Here is a 17,715-nt window from a genome sequence, read left to right as displayed (position 1 = left end):
ACGACACACACAGACCAACTCTGACAAGGCAGAACAGCAGGTAGCACAGGCTCCACCTCCATTTTACCGCAAAACTGAATGGGTATGGAAATTAAACAGAAGGTAACTGAAGAAAAACAAAATAAGAACAAAAAACCCATCTGAAAGAGAACACAGGCCCTTCAACTTCAACCAGTGATATAAGACTCTGTAAGAGATATAGTGCATTAAGGACATAAATACACTAGGACAGCTAAGTGAGTGACACAAAAAAAATACAGAAGAATCCTAAAACACACAAAAAATTGCCTTCCATCACACTCAATTCCCTTGGCTCAATACATACACAAACAGACATACACACTCGCAGAACTAGTACAGGAATTAAAAAGACTGAGAGGGGACCTCCTATTGTGGGAAAATTCAGCATTATACCTGAAATATTCTAATGGCTGTTGCAAACCATGCTTCAGGAGTAGGACTTATTCAAATACTTTAGATCTGGGAGGTCGACTGCCAACTGCAGTTGAAGGACATTATTATTTACAAAGTCCAGAAACAAGAGTCAAAAAACTATCAGAATGAACACCACAGAAAGTGAACATATACCAACATTATGAGAATTTCTTTTAACACTACCTGAATTAATTTGTTACTCTGTATCACACAAGAAAACAAAATTCAAAGGCATTACTGGTAATACACTGGTTGAATGCACCATTCTGACAACCTCACAGAACGCAAAAATTCTGCACAAAACCAGGGAGTAAAAAATACTCGGTTACCACTTAACCAAATTAAGTGGCTTAATAAACTTAGCTACGTCTCCCTCCTCTTACATTGAAATGTTGGAGGGCAATCAAAAGCCTTCAAAGGCATGTCTGTTGTGAAAACACACTGAGGTAGGTGAGATAATATAAATTGCATCCTTGGGAAAGACAAGTACCAGCCACAAACAACAGATGATCTGCCTAGCAGACCTCTCTATTCGTGAGATAAGAGAAACCGGACCCCCTCCAAGAGCCCCTTTGTAAGGGGGGTATCGCGGTGCGATGACAGACAGTCAAACAGGTTAGGGTCAGGAGAGGAAGCTGCCATGGGGTCAGAGACAGGGGCCCAAAAGCACTCCATTGGGAAAAGTGGGTTTGGGTGACGTCAGGGAGCATTCCAGGGACATCACCTTCTCCACTGTAGTAAGAAAAAAAAATCTGTTGTCTGGAAGCTTTAGACTTTTCAAATTAGAAGCATTTTTCTTAAGATAACAGTCATAGTGTGCAGAATCCCTCATCTTAATCAAAATGTCAAGAGCACTAAGTAACAGTAAGGCCCACTTATTACACAACAACCATGTGTTAAAAGTTAGGAAAAAAGAAATATGGAGGATAATGAATCTATGCTTGGCACAAAATTCCAAATACCTTTAGCTGTATAGTTCACAGTTGTAAAAACACCACACACAATTACAATCACCGAAGGCAAAGTATGCCCACATAGCCCATGCTAACCATTGTTTTAAGGCTGTATCCACAATCAAAGGTCACAAAGACTCCATAAAAGTAGCCTATTCTTGAGCAGCCACACAAGCAGAAAGGCCTCATTTCCCCCCCATCATACAAGACAATGAGTATTCAAGGAACAGTCGAGGTCAACACTATCCTTATCTTCAACTATGAGACTCTCAGTCTGGAGGGGGAGAGAGAGAGAGAGAGAGTGTGTGTGTGTGTGTGTAAATAGGAGATTAAAACCTTGACACAATTAAGAAACGATTACTGAAGTATGCCTTGGGAAGAGGCAGTGGAATGGGTTTTACCTCTCAATCTCAATGATAGCTGATTTCAACACATGAGTAGTAAAGAGTGGACGGGGTCCTTTGGAGTGGTACCAACTCTTTATGTGGGGTAGGGACAGGAAACGCATGGGTCAAATATTAGTTTTCTAGGGTAACTTTCCTAGTTACAAAAACATAATCCAAATTAAAATCGGAATTCTTGTACAGAAACATGCAACAGGGCAATTCAGCAGTATGGCTGTGACGGAATGAGAAGCCCTTGGGTGAGAAAGGGAAAAATCAGATCGCTCTCTCCCCTTATGCTTAACAAGACAGGAGCCTGTGCAGTAAGCACACCGCTAAAGCTTGTCGCAATCATCTTTCTTGCTTTCACTCCCTCTAGTGTCCAGAATTCACATTGCCTTTCCTCACTCAATATTACTGAGAACAAGTAAGAAAGGGAGAGAGAGAGAGTGGGAGAGAGATTCTGAGAGAAAGGCAGCAAGGAAGAGGGGCGGGAGAGCTGCACAAGCCCCACCCACAAATGACATCAGTGCTGTACTGAGGGAGAGCTAGAGGCAGACTCAACTTCACATTTGTACCAGGCTGCAATCTGCTCTGGTCTCCGCTTCTGTTTCAGAGCTAGAAGAGTGTGCGGACACACACGCAGAAACATACATTCACGCAGACACAAACATTATTACAGATATTACTACAGCTACAGAATACCATATTTGCTCTCCCAACCTGAGGTTTCCGGTTTGAGATCTGTTCCTCCTGGAGTTTGAAGACTGCAAATTCCTTGCACTGGATTTATTTTTTGGCTGCCTAATTAGTAAGAAGGATTATTTTTCTCTCATTTTTTGGTTCTTGATTAGCAGGTAAGTGTGTTTTGTTTTGGTTTTCTTTATATCTTTTAAAGCTGATTAATTTTTCTGATTGCCTTTCTCCTTTTCCCTCACTGCTTACTATATCTATTTTTTCCTGTTATGTCCACAGTAGAGGAATAAAAAATACATATGAGCAGATTCATTTTTAAAATTGAGAGCAACCTTTTCTCTCTATTCACACTACTGATACACAATCTTTCCTTAAGACAAGAGGTTTTCGCGCCGATATTGTATCAATAATAGATCCTGAGATAGAAACCCAGATGCATTCTTTCAGATCACTCACAGTAAAACTGAAAAGGGAATAACAACAGCAAAATAATTATTCCAAATAACTTTTCTGTTTGTAAATGAAGGCTTGCTGATGGAGGAGTAGTAGCAGCTCGAGCTAGACTCTAGGCAACATATCTGTAGGTTGTGAGAAATTTCACAGGAGAGTAGCAGTGGTCACTCATTCTTGGACACTGGGGTGCTAACAGTCCAATTGTTCAACATGCCCAGGCCTCCCTCTCCCTCTCTGAGGGAAAGATCAAAATCAATGGCCTCTCTGCACCCAGCTGCTCCAGAGCATAGACACATTAGCGAGCAAGGTGCCCGCTCCGCGTTTTACAGGGACTTGTAAAGTCCCTGCTGTCTCCACTTCGCTCTCCGTTTATCCAGCACCGTTGCTGTGCTCATGTTCATGGCAACAATTGCCACTACCCTGCCTCACAAGGTCAGCTTTCAGGCAGCTTTTCAAACTCGTGTTCAGTACTCAAACAGCAGGCAACGTGAATCTGCAAAGCCAAAGTACTTAATGTTTGTTTTCTTCCCTCCATTTTAATGGGGGTATAGGTAGTGCAGGCTGAATGGGTACAAATACAGCATCTCGGGATATATTTGTACAAATATGTTTAAATTAGTTCTGAACTCCAGATGTCGAGGTCAGGGATGGACAGTGCATGCAAGTGAAATGAGAATGATCAGGGAGGCTGCATCTGCTTTTTTTTTTTTAAAAGTCTGCACTAAAACGCAACATGCACATCAAGTGGCCCTCAGCTATGAGAAGAGAACAAAACATTACCCTCTTTTATTCCTAAAACACCCTCAAAACACATGAAAATCGGCACCCTTTCGCTTCTCTTTCTTTCAATTGCTCAGAGCTCACAGAGCACAAGGAGCTGCATTTTCAGTGCGGGCACGCAGCAGTGCACGTTAACGAGAGACACACGACTCATAGATGCTGTTCTTACTTACGGCGGCCAGGCAATTCAGAAACTAGTTCAGACGAGGATAATCACTGTAACATTAAGGCTCTTCAATAATGACTAGCAGGGGTAATGTAATGCAACATTGTCATTAGCAGCTCTCAAAGCATTCTGTTTAAGACCTGTCACACAAATGAGCTCCAACAAAAAGCTTCTTTCAATTTAAACATGGTTCTCAAAGGTTCACAGCTTCTTTCCGTGCAGTAACCCAATGGTATAAATCTTGCTATTTCAGTAAGAATCCAGCAGTGAAAACAAAGGCTTAAATAAAAACACCCCCCGCTATCTGATAGAGGAGATTAGATCAGTTTATTACTCGCATATAAAATGGATCTGCCTGTTATACACCTCTAAGCTTATAAGCACCACGCCGTACACATGAAGCAGACACACACTCTGGCACAGGACCCTTGCACTAATTGGATTTTAGGATTTTATTAGGATAATAATGCTCAAAAGATTTTTTTTTAAATCTCACTATATTGATAGAATATCACAACTTGTCCCCCCTTTGCTGATCTTACTCAAGGCATTAGTGTATTGAACTAGGGAGAAACTGTTTATATAATGAATGGGGCAAGATGAGACTGCATTTTGAGTTGTATGTGGGGGGGGGGATGGTCAAATTAACCCAATCACTGATAATTAGCAAGTGCAATAAGAACCATCTGTATAGACTCCTAACAGGACTACCATTAACAAAATAAAAATAATTGCATTGCCTCAAATAATTTAGATATTAGTATGAATTACGTAATTTGAATACATGGAGATTATAAAATACCGGTTTCTTACTGGAGGACTACTTATTTACTGGAGGAAGACAATAACCATTTAACAGACATCTATGCGGAACATAACAGGGATCCTCATTGTGTTCAGTGTCAGATGCCTAAGGCATACGATCTCACTGGTCAATTTCATTCGGTGGTTAAACATTAAAAGGACGACTCGTTTATGGCCTCTAGAGAGGACTGTCACTCTTTCTATGGCAGATAAAATCATGTTTAATTCCTCTATCATGATTAGTGGTTCTTGTTTTTCAAAAAGAGAACATGAATGAAAATTATACTTCTCAATTCTAGAAACAGCTATTTGATTTATTTGGGAAAATCAGGTCTCAACTATGCTACAAAAAGACAAAAACAGATTTAAGATCAGCAGAAATAAAATAAAAAAAAAACACAAAAATGACAGAATGAGAAGAGCATCAAGATCTTTTTTTGTGTGATATTCCAGCCCTTCACTTCTCTTCATACGGCCTATGTGAACTCACCGGGAAGCAAGCAGAGACAGCCAGTGGCTAATTAAGGTCTAACGCGATGCCTTCTAGCATCCGGCAACTGACCAGCCTTGGGTTTTCAGGGTAGACGGAATTTCCTACAATCCCTACCACCTCCAAGTGGGGAAAGACCGAGTTGCCAGAACAATTCCCTAACAGCATGCTTCCCAAATTCAGGAAAGAAAACCTTCAGGAGAGGTCATTCACCACACACCACAGATGGAGCAAGCAGGGAGTTACGCTGTTTTCAGTGCACAAGAAAAATCTAACAAAAACACACTTCATTTATTTTGGATAAATGGACAAATCAATCTCTTTAACGTCAAACGTTGCTTTCAAACATTTACAAGTGAGGACCCGGGAAAGAGACACAATAAAAGAATTCTTAAGAGTAGATCCTTTTTCTAGAGCCACTACAGTAGTGGTTTGCTCCTTGCAAGACCTAGAAATAAAAGACATCAATTGAAGTTGCCCATAAATCTATATGAATCTATTATTCATAAGAAAAATCTGTTACGTTCATATTTCAGCCACAGGCTAATGAAAGGCAGGAAGGATTGTTGGGTGCTAGAGGAGAGTGAGAACTGATAGATAAAGTCAAATGAACTCTAACCAAGTAAAGAACCCAACTAGCAAATTCACATCTGAATAAAAGCTTTAAAAAGGATTAACAGTTGGTATCAGTGACAAAAACAGTAGTTTGCATTCCCATTGTTCATAATCTTTATCCTAACGGGATTTGCCAGGCCTTATACTATGGCAGCCCCTTAAGAAAATTCCTACTTCAGTACTGCTGCACAATTATTCAGCAAATTAGTTGAAATACAGCTTGCTGTGGTGATTAAATGCAGAATAGAGAATTTTTTCCCCCTACGCTGTCATTTTAAAAGCTACTTTATAACTTTGCTTTACAAATTCATACAAATTGGAGAACTAAGTAACTTTAACTTTACAATGCTTAATGATTTAAACCCAGATATAGTTCTTTTGTGTGTGTGTCATTATATATATATATATATATAAAAATAAAAGAGAAGTTGTTCCATGTAATTTAAAAAACCATCTTTCTACTGCGAAGCTGATTTAATGATTTAATGAATACAAAGTACTTCAGGGTTCCATTTACACTGTTTAAATTAGTAAAAATAAAATACTTTCACTTGAAATTTTCTCTATATTTCTGAGGAACCCAATGTACATTAGTACATACAAAGCTGACATACAGCTCACACAACTATCATAGTGCCTCTTTGTAATAGTCCTGCAAAAGTTCCACCAGAGCCGTGATGGGCGTGTGTGTATATTTTTAAATAGAGATGCTCAATTTAGCTTTACTGCTTGCTATAAATGGAGCAGAAGCTGGCCTGGCTGTAAGTTTCTAATGCAAACAGTAAAATAATTCCAGCAGCTGCTACCCCAGAAAAGGTCAGGGGGGGGTAACACAGTTTTGCCAGTGAAAAACAGATACAAAAAAAAAAAAAGTTTATTAGCTATATTAAAAACAACAGACATGCACACGCACTCTTCATTCTGCCCGAGTTCTCTTGTAACAGATTGCAAGTCCCTCTTTTTGCCCACGGGAGAACAACAGGCCTGGGGCACTGGGGGGTGAAATCTGATGAGCGCGGAAAGAAAAGCTACCCGTTCACTGAGGCCTGTTGGAAAGGCGTCCGGCTCAGCCCCCCGCAAAACCAGCACATACCTCCCCCATATTTAGGGAAGGTGCAGAGTAGCTTCACAAGAATAAGTAAGGCTATTTTTGTCCTCTCACTTTTCAGAATGAAAACAGTATATTTGAAATGCAAAGTGCATAAAGAGTGATAAGCACATGACATAGACTTTAACAGTAGGCATTTTGGGCATGCAGCACTTGGAAAAACAGTCCAGTTCATCCTGCACTGCTCAGGTGATTAGTGTTAAGGGCACATCACCTCAAAAGCCACTTTCTGACATCCCTTCCCTGAAGCATTTTTGAATAGATTCAGAATGCAGAATGGAATCTTGAAGGAATCCAGTTCTACTTCAGAGAAAAAAAGGCAGTGGGCACACTGGGCTGAGGGGATAGATGGGGTAGTTTGAACCATTAGTTACCGTCGACCCGGCTTGTCCATCAGGAAGGACAGAAGTCAATGTGGAAATTTTAATTGCATTTTTGAAAAGCATTTTAACATCTTGCTGCGTTTCCCTGTTGCCATGGCAAGGGGAAGTCAAGCGTCACAACAGATTAATTAGCCAGGTCTCCTCCCCAGTTTCTCCAGATTCAGCTATACTGCTAGTCTACAGCTTTCAATTAAAAGATTCATTCAACAACACTCCAGCCTATGATGATGCATAGGCACGCATTAATGCTGGGATCAACACAGAATGAGAAGCTGGCAGTCCAGAAAATAAATTATTCAAAATGAATAATGTGTAGAAAAACGACTCTCCCGAATTCCCATCAGATTTTTTGATTGCTGCTGCTCATTTGTCTCATGTTGCTTTACTGCACTGAGTAACAAAGCTGCCACTCCCCGTTCCATTTCAGATTTTTTGCTGAAATGTAGCTCTGATGATTTTTTTTTTAACTGAAATGTAATGAACATTTTAAATGTAGAATGATAAAGCCTGTTAAATACCTCAAAAATATTCCTCTATGTATTTATTGAGCTGAAAGGCTCCTCATAAACAAATTGTTCTCCTCTGCTGATCTCCATACACCATCATACTTTTATTACGACGCGCCTGTGATCTTGAGAGATGACTGCAGAAGCCACTTTCATTGTTCTCCTAATTCCTCAAGTCAGTACAGGTCACACCTGTTGTTTCTGCCTGAACTCTAATCTACTAATACATTATTAGGCATGGACTGGTATTCAGATATACCAGAAGACAATTGTTTGCATGGTAGTGTATTATTAGACCACATACTAGGTACTGTATTCAAGTTACAGATCTCCCTATTCCTTAATCTTACCCTTGTCAATAGCTACAGCTGCTTTAACGACTGCATGGTCCTCTGTTAGCATACATGTTCCACCAAGTAATTTTAATCAGTCAGAATACAGCGGAACGTTCACACTGGGCAACGTAACCACATTTCAGGAGTAATTTTACTGGGTAGAGAATACTGAAAAATATTTAACATTTGTCCTGCATAAAAGACCGACGCAGCTTGCATTTTATAATCAGCAAAAGTGAGAGTAAAACCTGAAGGTGGCCTCAGTGGCAGTAACAGCAAATGTACATTTTCAGCCATTGCCAGGTTTATAATTCATGAGAGCACGGGCACCCTTGGCCTTCTCCTGTCTGTTCATCAGCAACATTGAGAGAACCTTGCCTGGAGAAAGGACTAGCAGGGAGATGCCCCAATAGGATTGCGGATTCTTTCAGAACTTTCCTCTTCCACCCCTCCCCATTTTATTTGAACCCCAATCCAAACCCTTCCAAAAATCACCGAATGCAAGCTCAACAGACAACTGAGCAAGACAGGAGGAACCCACCCACGGCCAATGTGTCTGGGCCCAGATCACGGTAGCTTTTGATATGCATATCTCTCTTTGCATGCAAAGACATTCTTTGCTGGCATCACCATAGGAAAAAAAGAGAGAGGAGGCAGGACAATGTGCACAATGATGACTGCACGGTTGAAGAACGGAAAAAAAAGGTTTTTATAAAAATGCACAACAGTCTGACTAATCCAGGTCCCACAAACAGTGTCCACTATCAAAGGGAGTCAGACAGGGCCCTTTGTAATTGGGTAATTTGGGCAAAAGAAAATAGATCCTTTGGTACATAGAGCCACAGTAAGCCTTTGGAGCGTCAGTTTCACAAAAAAAGAAAAACTCATATTAAAAGCTAAAATTTCAACTTCAATTCTGTATGCACTTCTGTCTTGCCTAGACTTTGCAATCTTTCATTTTTTTCTTTACATTTTAAATAGATGCTGCTGGAGCATTACTGGCCAAAATAAGCACGAGTCCTTTTATCCCTGCATTATGTAAGGCAGTTCCATTTTAAAATGTCTTTCCTTAATACTGATAAAACCCCCAACAGAATGGCTGGATTTCAGCAAAACATATAGCGAAATGCCCGCTGTTTACGGGGTGCACGTTGCCTGAATTGGAACCTACACTGTTTTCTATGGGGCAAGCTGGTTTCCTTTATTTACAATAGTTTAAAAAAAAAAGCAGTGGGAAGGTCCAGGTTCTTAGGGTTTTTTTCTCCAAGACGCTTGGCAATTACTGAGCGGAACAGCAAAAGGTACAGCAGAAAGCACTCTGAACAATTCCATTGAACTCTTTCTGGGCCCATCCTAGCATACTACTCAGGCAGACCAACAGCTCATTTTCATTTTCCACCCACATTCACCATGCTGCCTCTCTTCCATCCAATCGGATTTGGATTTAAAGTAAAAATTAAATTCTAAAACAGGCATGCATATCAGCCTCTCTTAGTTGACCTCCATTCTCTTTTAGAGCCTTTGGCCAAAGCAAATAGCCGGAATAACAGCATGGAGACATTAAACACACTCAGCAGACTCAGACCTCATGTTCAGAAACATGTCAGCAATTTGAGTTTGGGAATTTTATTTATATATTTTGGGTCTGCGAAAAAAAATAAAAAACCACAATGGTACCAGTCCGAGAAGTACATCATGCATGAGTGTCTACCCTGAATCTTTACAGTCTATGGTTATCTTAACTTAGCAGTTGCAGTATTTACATATTAATGATGTATGTTCATTGCCTTTCGCATAGTGTGCTAAAGTAATGAATTCAATTTCAGTTATATCTTAATCTTGCCATGTGATTAATTTTGTCAATATTTTCTTTTCTAGAATCTGGGGACACGGACAGTGTGGTGGTATTTTTCAGCTGAACATATTGGTGGACACTAATGTCAGACCAGAGGACTTCAGAAGATAGCTGTCAAAGGCACTGTCAGAAGAAGTCCCCTTCATTCCCCATGCTCCATGCTGGATAAATGGTTCTTGGGAACACTAACAGGATAACCGTGACTGGAGGCAAAAGGGGGAACGGTACAGTGCCTACTGGCTCCCTAAAGTGCAACTCATCCAAAGAGGACCATATAGATCCTGTGGTAGATTCTGGAAATCCGGCAGAAGCCAGACACACTGCTTCAGACTCAGCAGCATGAAGTGTCTCCTTGGGAGGAGGCTAAAACTGCTGTCTCTATTCTCTTCCCAGCGCCAAGCCTCTTAGAGATACACAAGAGTCCAGTTTGGGTCAGAGCTGCGAGTCCCACAAAACAAAACGGATTCTACACTGTTAGGGTTCATCTGGTACTCAAGTGGTATTTTTGTATGGGTGGCTAAAATCACAGAGCTGGATTTGTTGCATACATTTTTGCCATGGTGAAACCTTTGAAGGCATGAACACTGGAGACCTGGGGACACGCCAGGAGGAAGGCAGCACAAGCAAGGATTGGTTAGACAAACGCTGCTCAGACAGGACGTAGCCCAGCAGCTTCCACATACTGATAACCTCTTTCTGGAAAAGGAGCAAAAATTTCAGAGACCTCATTGGTATCTTACTGGATACCCGAGGCTGGTAGAAGATCCACCTGTTCTTCCACATCAGGTATCACAAATCTTATACAATTCATATTTTCTGCTTCAGTGAACAAATGCAATTTGCAATAAGACGCGGTGAAAGAAAGGCTACAACCTCAAAACATAATCAAAATGATACCTTTTATAATATTTTAGCTTATCACACTAGGTCAGTCATACACACACAGCATTCATCAACTTCCAAGAAGGGGAAAAAAGAAGTATTTAGCTTTAGTAAATGTGTTTTTAACGTGAGAGGGAAAAAAAACGTACTGCATATTACTAGTTTAGCTACCATTTTGAAATTCATAGCTTTAGTTAGGTTTTCATAAACATACTAAGGCTACTTTAGAAAGCCACTACACTAACCAAGAGCTCCTGGTTGTACTTTAAACAGCTCTGCTTTTACGTGGTCACTATCTTTGTTTCAGTTTGGTGTCTGTGGGGGTTTCTGTCATCAATAAACGTATATGGTGCTGATAGCATAAATTACTGCCAGTACCTCTACCCATTTAGTTTAAAATGCAGAGGTTCTTTTTAAATGCTACTGCTCTGATCTTTACTTTTGGAGCAATAGTATCTTTTTTCCCCCTCCTCGAGCGCTAAGGGATTAATCTCAAACATCAAAAGTAGACATGTGAATCCAGGAGAAAAGAAATCATTTCACAAGGGCAAAAGACAAGACTGGTTGTACAACATTTAATCAACAAGGCTTGACTTTGTTCACCCCAAAGTCTGCTGTTAAAAGCTACACTGAAAGGCAACCTCCAAACAAGCAAGCTCACTAAGAAATCTGTAAAACAACCAAAGCTTGCTATTATGTTACACAAATTGGGTCCTAAAACAGGGCCTCAATTCAGAGGAACTCCAAAGTTTAAGAATGTGTCTTATCTATTTACAAGGCTGAATGGAACCCTATAGTCACTTAAGGTACTTTTTATCATACATTCTGTAGGAATGTTTTGATACTATAATCTTTAAAAAGGATAACGGCAACATCATACAGTTATAACACATTTCTTTGTTCTGAAACAAAGATCTCAGGGTTAATTTCTTTCTATCAACAACAATCAAAACAGTTTCTCTTAAAATTGTTGCCCAGCTAAAATTTCATGCATAATCAGAAGATTATAAAACCAATTCATGTGAAAAAAATATTAGGCAGTCACCGGCATATATTCCAGACACACACACACACACACACACACACGCGCACACATATATATATACAGGAGATAAAAATTAGAAATATACCCTAATCACCAGCACAACCAAAAGTCTTATATTATGTAAATACCATGTTCATTTTTATAGAATATCAGCATTCATAGCCTGATCTGATGGTTCTTCCAACCCTTTCTTTACAGAGATTTCTGAGAGAATCCTCCTATTCAGGATGATGTGCAAGACCTTCCTCCGCTTCTTCACCAGAACATGGCTACTCTTTGGTTTGAGCTCCATTACTGCTTCCTGTCCTTCTTCGTGTCGCTGTGATGGGACCTTTGTCTACTGTAATGATCGGAACCTAAACTCCATCCCAATAGGCATCCCACGAGATGCCACTATCCTCTATCTGCAAAACAACCGCATTCACAGTTCTGGAATTCCTGCCGAGTTGCGGAACCTCAACCGTGTGGAAAAGATCTACCTTTACTGTAATAACTTGGATGAATTCCCCACCAACCTGCCTGTAAGTGTTAAAGAACTGCACCTGCAAGAAAACAATGTTAGGACTATAACCCATGACTCACTAGCACAGATTCCCAACATTGAGGAGCTGCATCTGGATGACAACTCCGTATCAGCTGTCAGCATTGAGGAGGGAGCCTTTCGTGATAGCAACCATCTTCGATTGTTGTTCTTGTCTCGCAATCACCTGAGCACTATACCGTCTGGATTGCCTATGACCATTGAGGAGTTGAGGTTTGATGACAATCGAATTTCCTCCATCTCAGAGCAATCGCTGCAGGACCTTATAAACCTGAAGCGACTAATTCTTGATGGGAACTTGCTAAACAACAATGGCATAGGTCAAATGGCTTTTCTGAATCTTGTCAATCTGACCGAACTGTCATTGGTGCGCAACTCCCTCACTGCCCCACCTGCCAACCTGCCGGGCAACAGCCTGGAGAAGCTGCAACTACAGGACAACCACATTAACCGCGTGCCAGTGGGGGCCTTTGCCTTTCTTCGACAGCTGTACCGCCTTGACCTGTCTGGAAACAACCTAAGTAGCTTGCCGATGGGTGTCTTTGATGATCTGGACAATCTCACCCAACTGCTGTTGCGAAACAACCCCTGGTACTGTGGCTGTCATATGAAATGGGTACGGGACTGGTTGCGGTCGCTACCCTCAAAGGTCAGTGTACGAGGCTTGATGTGTCAGGGCCCTGATAAAGTCAAAGGAATGGCCCTTAAGGACTTATCCACAGAGCTGTTTGATTGCACAGGCACTGATGTCCCCCCCACATTTGATACAAGCACAGTTTCAAACACACTGCCCCCATCAAGAGGTCAATGGCCTCCTTTCATTACCAAAAGGCCAATAGTTAAGGGGCCCGATCTCGGCAAGCATTACCGGAGCACTACGCCATCAGGCAGGAAACTCATCACTATAAATGTTAAGTCCAGCAGTGCAGAGACTGTTCATATATCCTGGAAGGTGTCACAGCCAATGACTGCATTACGTCTCAGCTGGCTGAAGCTGGGACATAGTCCTGCCTATGGGTCCATCACAGAGACCATCGTTCAAGGAGAAAAGACTGAGTATTTGCTGACAGCCCTTGAGCCGGATTCCTCTTATCGGATATGCTTGGTTCCCATGGAAACCAGTAACAGTTACCTGTCAGATGAAACGCCTGTCTGTATAGAGACTGAAACCGGATCTCTAAAAGCATATAACCCGACCACCACCCTCAACAGAGAGCAAGAGAAGGAGCCCTACAAAAACTCCAACCTGCCTCTGGCTGCTATTATTGGTGGAGCTGTTGCTCTTTTGGCTATCATCATGTTGGCACTCGTGTGCTGGTACGTTCATCGAAATGGGTCACTCTTCTCCAGGAACTGCACATACAACAAGGGCCGCCGAAGAAAGGACGACTATGCAGAGGCAGGGACAAAGAAGGACAACTCTATCCTGGAGATCAGAGAGACCTCTTTTCAGATGATACCAATAAATCATGGACACATGTCCAAGGAGGAGTTTGTCATACACACTATTTTCCCACCTAATGGCATAAGTCTGTACAAGGCTCCACACAGTGAAAACAACAGCAGCAACAGAAGCTATAGAGACAGTGGAATTCCAGATTCAGACCATTCCCATTCATGATAGTGAATAAGTATCAAAAGACATTTTATTATAAATACATGACTTGAAAACTGATTGGTCTTTTGCAAAACACTGGATTAAAAAAGACTGAAGAAGCAATGTTCTGTACATTCGCCATATAATTTATATTTAAGAACTTTTTATTAAGAAAAAGTTTTAAAATTGCAGGCCATCACTGAGCCATCGGTGTATGTTGTCATCAACTGCAATTCTATATTTTAGAAATTTGTAGTAATTTGTACTGTATTTTCCTTGTTTTAGGTTTCAGACCAATTAAAACTTTGTGCTCTACTGAAATATGATGACTTGTCAACTGTGAAAGTGGATTTTCATTACTGTGTTGAACAATCAAGATTTAAAGAGACATTAAAACCTTGTAGTATAAGCACAGGTAATTTTTCACTTTGTTATTGAGACTGTCAAAAAATGAGGGGAAAAGACAAGTGTCATGAGAAGGTAGATCATGGTAGATTTAACCACCAACAAAAAAGTAGATGTTGTCAATTCTTCTCTAGGACAGAAGGACGATGGCACAGACGCTGAATGTTTGGGGGGTTTTCTTTGGAATTTGAATTGAGAGTTCAAAGAATTGTTAAGCTTTATTTCTGCTTTATTTGACTTGCAGAAATCGATTTCACATTCATCCGCAAAGCAGAGATGCGAGTGAGTAGTGAGTTTAAGACCATGTACTTGTGCAAAAAGGTAGCCTTTGGGATTACAGCACAGAGCAAATTAAGCACATTGATCATTAAAAGGACAAGTTATTACTAATGAGGTATGGCTGACACAGAAGAAGCTCAGTGTTAGTATTGGTGACTTCATCAAGGAGAAACTAAAATACAATATCCTATAGTGCAGTGTACCATATGTCATTGTGAACGTTGCCCTATAGATATTATAATAATCTGGGCAGAAAAAAGTTACAGTAAAAGCAACATTTTGGCTTTTGAATAGTGTCAGCTTTTCTATTATTACTGTTATTATTTTCTATTATTTTTCAATTCAAGCCACTTTTTGTTGCCACGATTTAAGACTATTGTTCTTTACAACCGAAACCAAAGTGCATTGTACGCCCTTTGGCCAGTCTTGTATGTGCCTTGATCAAATGCTTATCGTATTTAGCTTTTTAAGAAAACCAGTGACTTTTTCATACACACTTGAATATGATAAAATATTGGTCATATTGCAGAATAAAAAAGTGGGAAAAAAAAAAATATTCAAACCCTGTGGTGTTTCTTACCCTCGCCTTATTTGATCTTCATAGACAATCCAACTTCCTCAGCATTACAAATCTAATGCTAATGGCTGGTTCGAGAAATATATTCCCCTTCCTCTGTGAAGTGAGAATTCTTGCCAACAAAGTTCTGTTATGACTGGACAAGATACCGTTTGCATTCACAGGGCAGCTAAATTAGCACGTCGAAGAATCGCAGGATTCAGCTTGATATACCTCCCAGGCACCAGGAGAAGATACGGCTAATGACTAGACACCATGCAGGATATGGCACAGGCCCTACTGGGCCTGTCAAAATGGCAGCCTGTTGTGCGAAAAGAAAAAAAAAAAGAAAAAATAAAAAGCGACAAACTCTCACTCTAAAATCAACGTACGCCTCATGACTGGAGAAAAAGAAAAAAAAAAACACACTCTTGATAAATTTCATCCACGCTGCATGCCAAGACAGTCTGAACTTTAATTTCACGTTAAATGAATGATGTGTCATCTCCAAATATCAACAGACAGTACTCAGCATTTTATGTATCATAGAACTTCTGGGTGTGCACACAGTTACCCATAGTAAACCAAAGAGCCATGATATACTACAAAGGTATTTATGCAATTGTCAAAGCAAAAAAAAATGTAAAGATGAATACTAAATCAACGTACATGAAAGAACTGTCAAAGCACAAATGTTAATTTTATTTTACACTGCATACTATTTGAGTTTGGGGAAGACAACAAATAAACAAATATGCACATGCACCGCAGCACTATATGCATCGCTGAATTGCTCTGTTATATCTCAGATAAAGGAAAGATTAAAAGACTGCGTTGCCTCTAATCGTTCACAGCTTTTTTTGTCCTGTAAAATGGGGGTCAACACTCACATCAAGCCATGTCTATGGATGAGATCACTGCAATTTCATTAAGGACACCAGGCCTGCCTCTTACCTTCTACATTTACTTGTACACTTCCGTTATTGATGGACTTTTGGATTTATGCGTTTCACTCTGAGGTACCCTCAGTGAGAAGCATTTTTCCATTTAAAAAACTAGAAAAAAAACAGCATTCTATTTGTTCACTAATGCAGGATGATCAGTAATGAGAGTCCCTAAACAAAGGAGATTGTTGGATGAACACAATCATCAGCATATTGAGCTTGAATATGTCAGTCAACCAATTCACTGCAGGATGCAGATTTTATATAATTATATAGGACTGACATTGAAACTTCTCAGGACCTTCTCAGAATCTCATCACATGCTTCCATACACCTTTGCAACTCAAAAACTTATTTTTACATCTATTTATAAATTAAGTACCCTCCAGACATCTTGCCATACTGATATAGCTGTCTTTTTAGCATATTCCTCAGGAGTAAAACAAAAATATGTTGCATCATCACTTAAAACATTCAGTACTGTCAGTGCTGTGTTCATTTGAAACTCCAGAAATGTGAAAGAGCACAACCAAGTACTCCCAATGCCAGTTTGAGACCCAAATCCTTTGAAGGCAACACCATGAAAGTGATCAAAAGCCCTTATGGCTTGTGTATGGTGCATGGGTCACACGATAAAACTATCAAATCAATAAAAAGAGGGTGGCAGTTTTCAAAGGCAAAAAAAATAAATGGAAAACACATTTACACTCAGTGTTAAACCAGAGTACACCCCCCCACACACACACATTTACCATAATTGCTTATCTACAGACCATTTTTAATGAAAAACACACATGAGATCTATACACAGTTCTCCTCAGTTTACGATGCAAAGAGTTTTATAATTTAACAGTACTCATGTTGATGGGTAACACTGCGTTTTAATAACCTGCATTAGAGACAAAATGTTATTCCATTTTTCCCTGACCCATTTCTTTTGGTATATGTGGTAATAATAGAAACTAATTAAAGGCATGATGTTTTCAATGACCAAAATAATAGCGTGCCATTTAACGTACCCAGATAGCTCAGTTACTTCAATTACCTGATTTGGATGGAAAACCTATTAAAGATGCTGGATTATAATGGGATAATTGTTTAAGAATGAAAGAGGAAAATAATTTAAAGAGTACTGTTTTATAACACTGAACTTAAAATTTAATTTCTAATAATAAAAATATCAGAAATGTAATTTCTAATAAAACCAAAATTTAAGAATTTAGTCTTCATGTCCTACTTCATATCAATTCTTATGGAAACTAACAGCATAAACAGGTAAGGTGACCATTTGCACAGCACAGTTTCTTCTCCAGTTTTTTCCTTAAAATAAAAAGAAGCCCTAATAAGGCTGTTTTTGGTCTCTTGCATCCTGTTCAAGACATCTTGCACATCAAAGCATCTCATTTATGCCTTATGAATGCTAAGCAGACCAGAGGTCAGAAACAACCCAAGCTCAGGGTTCTCGAGTGCCTTTTCCAACCAGCCAGCCCCAGTGCCATGACAA

The 17,715-nt window shown here is 40.0% G+C and overlaps 2 protein-coding genes across 2 annotated transcripts in view; one reads left to right on the top strand and one right to left on the bottom strand.

Annotated features, from left to right (window-relative positions):
- Positions 1 to 17,715, bottom strand: part of macrod2 (mono-ADP ribosylhydrolase 2) — a 430,585-nt gene that overhangs the window by 349,640 nt on the left and 63,230 nt on the right. The window lies entirely within an intron of this gene.
- Positions 1,484 to 15,870, top strand: flrt3 (fibronectin leucine rich transmembrane 3). The gene is made up of 3 exons (XM_049008304.1): positions 1,484 to 2,628; positions 9,986 to 10,748; positions 12,088 to 15,870. The coding sequence occupies exon 3, from the start codon at positions 12,117 to 12,119 to the stop codon at positions 14,049 to 14,051; it is 1,935 nt and encodes a 644-aa protein (XP_048864261.1). The 5' UTR covers positions 1,484 to 2,628; positions 9,986 to 10,748; positions 12,088 to 12,116; the 3' UTR covers positions 14,052 to 15,870.

This window comes from Brienomyrus brachyistius, chromosome 3 (assembly GCF_023856365.1).
Source record: "Brienomyrus brachyistius isolate T26 chromosome 3, BBRACH_0.4, whole genome shotgun sequence".
NCBI classification, from domain to species: domain Eukaryota; kingdom Metazoa; phylum Chordata; class Actinopteri; order Osteoglossiformes; family Mormyridae; genus Brienomyrus; species Brienomyrus brachyistius.
Note: the sequence above shows the minus strand (reverse complement) of the source record. Positions and strands in the feature narration are given on the sequence as shown.

Bases quoted from the DNA above. Each gene is read 5' to 3' on its own strand.
- flrt3 (XM_049008304.1), top strand. From the start codon at position 12,117: ATGATGTGCAAGACCTTCCTCCGCTTCTTCACCAGAACATGGCTACTC.